At 45.9% G+C, this 8,431-nt stretch overlaps 1 protein-coding gene across 2 annotated transcripts in view; it reads left to right on the top strand.

The window, feature by feature from the left end:
- The first annotated feature begins 4,693 nt into the window (after positions 1–4,693).
- Positions 4,694–8,431, top strand: part of FSD1L (fibronectin type III and SPRY domain containing 1 like) — a 47,318-nt gene continuing 43,580 nt past the window's right edge. For both annotated transcript variants that reach the window (XM_067553287.1, XM_067553286.1), the window contains exon 1: positions 4,694–4,782. In XM_067553287.1, coding sequence (XP_067409388.1) covers positions 4,768–4,782 — 15 coding nt within the window. In that variant the 5' untranslated portion in view covers positions 4,694–4,767. The remainder of the gene's footprint in view (positions 4,783–8,431) is intronic.

Below are 8,431 nucleotides of genomic sequence, written 5' to 3'. Positions count from 1 at the left end.
AGATTTCTCATGTCATTCTATTCACATTTGAAATCAGCTTTGATAGTTACTATGGAGTTTTTCAAATTGTTCCTGGTGGTGAGAAAGAGAGAGCACACTTTTGCAGAAAATGGAAATGCGGGGGTTTTGATCCACATCCAGTGTATGCAACCTTAACATGTTATTACTGTTTCTGCTAAGAAGATCGGAACAGAGTTGTTGAAAGACTTTTCCTTCCTAGCCCTGTGTCTTTTTTTTAGGATTTGCAATTTGTCACCATGAAAAAGAGAATAGCCACAATCTTGGAAACGTGACATGGAAGTTTACCTGTCAGGTATTTATCTTTTAGATTTATAGTATGTATATGATGCCTATAAAAAGTTCTACAAGCTCTCTGTAAAGGTATGCAGTTAACTCCCCACAGAGAGCATAATTTTTAAGTGGGACAGCACAGGTGTCCGATGGGTTGTGCCAGAATTTAGACAAAGCATTCAGACTCTGAGTTAGGGACTGATCCAAAGCCTAATGAAATCAATGACTAGACTCCCTCTGCCTTCAATGGCCTTTGACCCAGGCTCTTTGGATCCCAAACTCATCCCCTTCCTGGGCTTTGGTTTTATTGGTAACTCATAAAAAATAAGGCAATATAAACTTTAACCTAAAGTTCCTGACTGAGCTTAGGTGTTGCCCTCCAGTGGTCTACTGTTGTAACTCCTTAATTTCCTCTGGCCCCAGCAAAAAGCAGATTTCATTTGTAAACTCCATGCTGACTTTTACTATTTGGTTTTATTCTAGTTGGGAAAAGGGAGATTGATAACTCTTGTTATCCGTGATTATGGGCACTATGGATCTACAAATTCAGAGTAACCGTTAAGAAGTTGTGCACAGGAGTGTAAGTACTGAATTTATTTTCAACCGGTAGCTGTATTATCAGTCTTTATTATAACTACAAGTTACATAGCTCTATCATGCTTTACCCCTAAAGATATAATGCGTAGGTGCAGTTTAAAATAAAACATCCTATTCTAAAAATGCATCATAATTAAGGAGATGAAATATCTCCCCATTTCTGAATGGAGCAACCACATGCTACCTGGCTGCAGTCAAGTCCGAAGATCACATGGAGTGAGAGAAAGCTGCATGTGCAGATTGCTCTTTGCATTACACAGGAAGCTGTTACAATCATAATTTGATTCTAAATCTGTTTCTGTTTCATGTTCCCAATAACGGGTTGTGTCCTCAGATGTAAATCAGTATAAAGTGAATTAGAATCATAGAAATCATTGAAGATGAGGGTTGGAAGGGAGCTCAGGAGGTCCAACGTCCTCATCTAGTCCAACCCCCTGCTCAAAGCAGGACCATCCCCAATTAAATCATCCCAGCCAGGCCTTTGTCAAGCTGGATCTTAAAAACCTCTAAGGATGGAGATTCCACCACCTCCCTAGGTAACCCATTCCAGTGCTTCACCACCCTCCTAGTGAAAAAGCTTTTCCTAATATCCAACCTAGACCTCCCCCCTGCAACTTGAAACCATTGCTCCTTGTTCTGTCATCTGCCATCACTGAGAACAGCCTAGCTCCATCCTCCCTGGAACCCCCTTTCAGATAGTTAAAGGCTGCTATCAAATCCCCCCTCATTCTTCTCTTCTGCAGGCTAAATAAGCCTACTTCCCTCAGCCTCTCCTCATAAGTCTTGTGCTCCAGCCCCCTAATCATTTTTGTTGCCCTCCACTGGACTCTTTCCAGTTTGTCCACATCCTTTTTGTAGTGGGGGCCCCAAAACAAGACACATTCCTTCAAATGAGGCTTCACCGTGCTGAACAGAGGGGAATAATCACTTCCCTCGATCTGCTGGCAATGCTCCTACTAATGCAGCCCAATATGCCGTTAGCCTTCTTGGCAATAAGGGCACACTGTTAACTCATATCCAGCTTCTCGTACACTGTAACCCTCAGGTCCTTTTCTCCTGAACTGCTGCCTAGCCAGTTGGTCCCCAGTCTTCAGATTTAAGAAGAGCTATTCTGATTTGCACCAGCTGAGGACCTGGCCCAGTGGCTTCAAGTGATTTCCAGGTTTTGGTCAAAACAGGGTTAATTTTTTTTCTGTGTGGGAGTGACAGATTGGCTTACAGAATTGGAGGGCATGTAACACTGAACCAATCAACTGAACTAATCACTGTACAATGGGACATCAGTGATAACACCTTTTCCCATTAGTGGCATGACGTGAACTTTTCTGTACAGCACAAAGGCTGAGAATTTAGAGAGTAGATTACAGCCAGGAATGCAGAAAGTTTCTGTGTTATGGAGTCAGTTCATAATGTAGGCGGCAACAGTCCTTTTTCTCTTTAATATGCACTATTTTATACTGGTATAACTGTTTACAGGCTGAATGTCCACATTCTGCAGTAAAACAATCTGGGACCCTTTGAATGAGAGTATTGTATGTTCACGGCTATTGCTGCAATAAAAGAAATCAAAAGAGTGTAGTCAAAGGCATGGATTCTTTGGAACTCATCACCCAAAGTGTGGTGTGATCAAACAGACCCTGGTTTAAAAATGTTCTTGCTCTCCTTTATATTTCAAATGAGGGTTACATGTTTTTTAAGGACTACAAAATTAAGTGGAAACAGATGGCTATGTAAACCATCATGAGCCACCTGAGTCAGCAATAAGAAAAGCTTTCACAAAGCATGAGTTGTCTCTAACACCTTTTTCATGTGTTTTGTTTTCATGTGCACAGGTTCTTTATATACACATAGGTTACATGAACATAAAGGGACTTATTTTCACAGTGTTTGCAGTATTGCTGTAGCTGTGTTAGTCCCAGAATATTAGGTGGGTGAGGTAGTATCTTTTATTGGACCAACTTCAGTTGCTGAAAGACACAAGCTGTTGAACTACACAGAGCTCTTCTTTAGGTCTCTTTATTTGTACAGTGACATGCACAATCACATGGCTAATTTGCATGCAAAATTACTGCTTTTGGATGGGCAAATAGTTAATTGTCTATTATCTAATTGTCCATTTGCTCACACTAATATTCTTCTTTGCACACACAGTCCTGGTAATTGTGTGTAACAGCTGTGTGTGTGATTTGGGGGGGAGAAACAAAACACAGACCCCTAGGATCAAACAACAAAACAGTTCCAGCCCTTGTGAGGCAGCATAGCCCACTAGATGAAGCATGAAGCTGGGACCTAAGAACATAAGAACGGCCATAGCGGGTCAGATCAATGGTCCATCTAGCCCAGTCTCATGTCTTCTGACAGTGGCCCGTGCCAGATGCTTCAGAAGACACAAACAGAACAAGGCAATTATTGAGTGATCCATCCCTGTCATCCAGTCCCAGCTTCTAGCAGTCAGAGCTTTAGGGACATCCAGAGCATGGGGCTGCTGCCCTGACCATCTTGGCTAACAGCCATCGATGGACCTATCCTCTGTGAACTTATCTCATTCTTTTCCGAACCCAGTGATACTTTTGGCCTTCACAACATCCTTTGGCAATGAGTTCCACAGGTTGACTTTGTGTTGTGTGAAGAAATATTTCCTTGTGTTTTTTTTAAACCTACTGCCTATTAATTTCATTGGGTGACCTCTGGTTCTTATGTTATGTGAAGGGGTAAATAACCCTTCCCTATTCACTTTCTCCACACCGCCCATGATTTTATAGCCTTCTATCATAACTCCCCTCAGTTGTCTCTTTTCCAGGATGAACAGTCCCAGTCTTTTTATTCTGTCCTCGTACAGAAGACCACACAAAAATGGAGGCAATCCAAAATCCAGAGTGGCCAACTCTTGAGATTTTCACTGCCAATCGTGGGCTATTTGCTACTTTTATTTTTCTTTGCTGCCCAGCTCCCATGTGCCTCTCAGTTTTCACTAAAAAGAAATGTATTTATTTTTTGGCCCTCGTGGATATGGAAACAAAGCTTAAAAACATGACCCAAATGTGCCCTACAAGCTCTGAAATCAGGAGGCAAATAAAAACAACCTAAAATCTTAAAGATTGTTTTTTTAAATCTCATGATTTTGGGGAGCCTGACTCATGATTTCTTAACTGCTTGGAGTTGGGGGTCATTGAAAATCATTGTTCAGGCCAGAACAAAAGTAGCTTCTGCCACTGAAGGGGTGGGCCATGGATACCACCCGTGCAGGTACAGAATCCACTGCTGGCCTTTGCCAGGTTAACAAGCCCTCTGCTTTTTCGTGTGGGAATAGGCTATTTTAGCCCAGCTATAGCTGGGTTTGTTACACATTGGGCAGACCATGCAGAGCTGGGATTTGAACCTGCGACTCCAGGGCACTGAGAGCGCCTCAGCCCGTTAGCGTGAGGAGCCCCCAGCCCCGCTCAGGTGTGTATCGCACCCACTGCGCAGGCGCCAATGCTGCTGCTCACACTTCGCTTCCCCTCCCACCGCGAAGTAGACGTTCCAAGTCACGTAAGAGCGAGAGAGGGGAAAGAGGCGGGGCGTCCCTGTCGGACGGGCCAGGGAGGGGGCGGTGCCTAGTGGAGGCGATGCATCTGTATTGGACGGGCAGGGAAAGGGGGCGGTGCGCGCTGCCCGGAGAAGGGCGGGCAGGCTCTGCCGGGACGAAAGGGGCGCGGTGGGCGACAGCAGCGCGCGTGCGCGGAAGGGCGGAGTGTGGGCGGGGCCGGCGGGCGCTGAGCGGATCATCAATTCATGAAAAGCCCCCCCCCACCGCAGACTTTTATTAGCGGGCGGGCTGAGGGAGCGGCAGGGCGTCGTCGTCGTGTCTCCGCCGCGCGCGCCTCGGGCAGCCTCGCTATGGACGCGCAGAAAGTGAGTGAACGAGCGAGCGAGCGAGCAGCCTCCCCTCAGCCCGGGCAGAGCCGCGGGGGCGCGGGGGGCTGGTGTGAGGGAGTGCCGCGGGCGGGCGGGCGCCTGTCACTGCTCCACCGCCCCGCAGGGGGGTAACGGGCCGCAGCCAGCCCCCCTCCTTCCCGGGTGAGCGCCTGCGGGACGCGGCGGGGCCTCCCCGGCAGGTGTGGGGGAAGCTGCGGGGAGCTAGCCGGAGTGGCTGGGCTGACTAGCTCCGAGCTAACGGTGGGGCGGGGCCCGGGCCCGGGGGGAGGCGGCGGTTGTGTGTGATTCCAGCAGCGGGGGGGGTCAATGCTGCACCGACAACCTCCGTGGGGTGCGGCCTGAGGAGAATGCGGGGTCAGTGCCGGGTGATCCCCCGGGAGGTGGGGGGGTGGAACAAGGCCGGCTGGGGAGCTGCCCCCCGAAGAGAGCACAGGGTCAGGTCCTGCGGGGACGGTGGTTCTGTGTCTTCACGTCCCAGCGGCAGGAGGGGATGCTGAGGTGGGGGAGCGGAGCGGAGCGGAGCAGGGCAGATCACAGACCCCTGGAAGATGGGGTTGGAAGGGACCTCGGGAGGTCACCTGGTCCCACCCCCTGCTCAGAGCAGCACCAGATCATCCCAGCCAGGGCTTTGTCAAGCCGGGCCTTAAACAGCTCTAGGGTTCCATATCTAACTGAAAATCTCCTCCCTCCATCCTTCTGTCCCTACATTCCTCTCTCTTCTCTGCCCTTTCACTTTTGTAGGTTTTGGTGACGGCTTTTTCACACGGAGATTGTAGGAGAACTAGATACAGCTGTATAGTCCAGGGGAGAAGAAACTCACCTGGGACGTACAGTGATAGGGAGGGGAGCTGCATATATGGCCATCGGTTCCAGGGAAGTAGCCGGTTTCCCTAAGTGATTTACCTGTAGGACCAGTGAGAAAATACAGGACAATGTGTAGGAAGCAGAAGAAAAACTCTTATCAGTAGTTTGGCATACTGCAGAATAAGCACACGTAAGAGATAGCTGCTAGAAAGAAAATGCTGGGGAAACCGATGGAAACTGTTCTATAATGCTGCTCTGACCATTTCTGGAGGAGAGATGTAAAGGGCTTGTGAACCAACAAGTGTAAATGTTGAGCTTAACAAAAGACTTAGCATCCTGTTTGTTGGGATGCTAATTGTATGTTTACAGGTACCGTACATGTTATAAAATACTGTTCTGGAATAGAGCTCTTTCTTACTGTGCATTTTGGCCACCAGTAATTAGGTTGTTGACATAAGCTAGTCCCTCTGTCTACTGTTAATGTGAAACTGCATTGAAGGGGACAAATTAATTAAAACTCTTTGTATGTTTTTAAAATGTGACTGTTGGTCCACATTCTCTTCTGTCTCCTTCCGTGTCTCTCTCCCCATCCAATCAAATCATTGACTTACAGAGATGTGGCTGGGTTAGGGACCTGGGCCAAGGGGAAAAAAATTAGCAGATGCTCTGCAAAGAATCTTGACCCAACCTTATGGATCCCTGACCAGGGGTCTCAAAAGATTTTTCCCTACCAATTCTTTTAGCACCTCAACTTCTAGCAGCAGCCGCCCACTGTTACTATAGGAACTACTATTAGCTATGAGTTGTACCTTGATTTTGGGGGGCTTGAAAAATTTCTCATACCTGTTGTCTGGATGAGAAGTATTACTACATAACTGGTGGTTGTGCCGGCTCTGAGGTAGACTCCTATCAGGGTGCTCTCATGGGACCTTCATTGAAGAGTAGAGGGGTGAACTTCTGTAAGACCCTGCCTGGTAGATGTTGTATAAAATTGAACCTCCATGCATCTTTAGTTGCTGGAAGGGAGAAGGAATTTTTTTTCTTTTTTCCGCATCCAGAGAGGAGACAGGGAGAGTGCTTCTGCTATTCTATTGATTCTCCCAGTCTTGATCAGTGGCTTCTGCTTTACTCTTTTCCACAGTCTTCATATTTTTGGTGGTCCTCTCCAGTGCCTGCCTCTACTGATCAGAGTTTTCCCAAGCAATATCATTGACGTGATTTCTGAGTTTCACTGCTGCCAACATGGTTCTGCATAGTATCCTTGAAACTGACCATAGATATTGTTAATCTCCCTTTGGTGCTGCTAGGAGAAGCTAGGGATAGTAGCAGAAATACTACAGCTGTCTTCAAACTTGAAGATGACACTAGTTTGGTTTATGCTTGGTTCACATTTGGAAAGTTACCTTTGAAACTTCTGCAAAAATCTTTCATTTAAGAATGAAGTTCAGACTCAGAATAGGTCCCCTTACTTGTCAGGCCAATTTGGCCTACTACTATTTAATCTATATCAGGTTATTCATTAATATTTGAGGTATTCAGCTGCTACAATGAGTGCCATAGAAATGCATATCAATCAAGTGTCTGTTATTTAGGAAGGGACATGTTGTGTACGTCTAAACTCTGGCAGGTCCTTGCTCTTTCCTGTAAGATTTCTGACTTTGCTTTGCAAGTAATGGGAACAATACCCTATTTATTTTCTCTTGTCATGTATTTTACTGTATACTTGTAGTGTAGAATGACAAACTTGCTTGTGAAATTTTAGTCCTCTCGCTATTCAGTGCTATATCCTCTATCACATCACATTCCAACATGTCTGTCTTAGAGCATCACAGTGATGTATCAGGGTTTTGCTCAGACCAGTAAAGTGTCACCTGTAACCTTGGGTGCTCCTGTGCTGTGCAATTTTGCCTTAGACACCTTCTTACAGCGCAGCAGCCTTCTTACAGCAGCCTTCTTACAGCGCAGTGACCTCACCCTGGCTTCCACCAGCTTGGTTACTCCATGCAGGGTGATACCAATTGTCCCTCTGGTTCTGAGTCTACCCAAAATAGTCTCCCATGCAGTGCTCTGCCCTTCTCATTGTTGCACTCTCAAAACCGTATCAAGTTTGCTGCTCCTTTAGAGAGAGAATACACAGCATCAGCCTATTCGTTTGACTGGGGATTTTACTCTTTCAGTTTAAAACACTCTACCGAGACAATTATACAATAAAACATTATCTATCCTTTGTTAATAAACTTATTTAAATGATACCAAACAGAAAGAATTGGGATAGAAAAGGCTCCAAACACACACAAGTGTAAATATGCTTCTAATACTAAAACCCAACTTAACAGAGTAGTCTTATGTTAAAACTAACTTTCTCACCGTAGTTAATCTTCCAGCATGGCTGGTTAGCCTTTAGCCAGGATCCAACACAGACCTAAAAGGGCTTGGTTTCTTTGTTTCTTCAGGTGAAGGATGCCAAAATGGCTGTGTTTCTCCACTCATATTCTCAAGGTTCATCCTTGTTCTCTCCTGGAGCCCTCCTCGTGGCTCAGCTTGCTGTGTTCACCAGACAGCTGATGCCATGTAGACTTTTTTTTTTTTTTTTTGGCAGTCTCTTCCTTGCCTTCATGATAATTAAGTGGCTGGCTGCCCCACTTGCTAGTGTGATGGCTTTCTTTACCTTTTATGTGAATGTACTACCACTGTCTCTCCTTGATCAACTTACATTGGAGACACATACAAGCAGACATTCCTTTGTCTAATACAGGATGCCTTAAACCCTATCCGCCAAACACAGTTTAAGAACATATTTCCAGCATATTTATAATTCTTT

The sequence above is a fragment of the Emydura macquarii genome, unplaced genomic scaffold (genome assembly GCF_026122565.2).
Source record: "Emydura macquarii macquarii isolate MOO-44397 ecotype Brisbane River unplaced genomic scaffold, CSIRO-AGI_Emac_v2 contig_1451, whole genome shotgun sequence".
Taxonomy (NCBI): Eukaryota; Metazoa; Chordata; order Testudines; family Chelidae; genus Emydura; species Emydura macquarii.
Note: the sequence above shows the minus strand (reverse complement) of the source record. Positions and strands in the feature narration are given on the sequence as shown.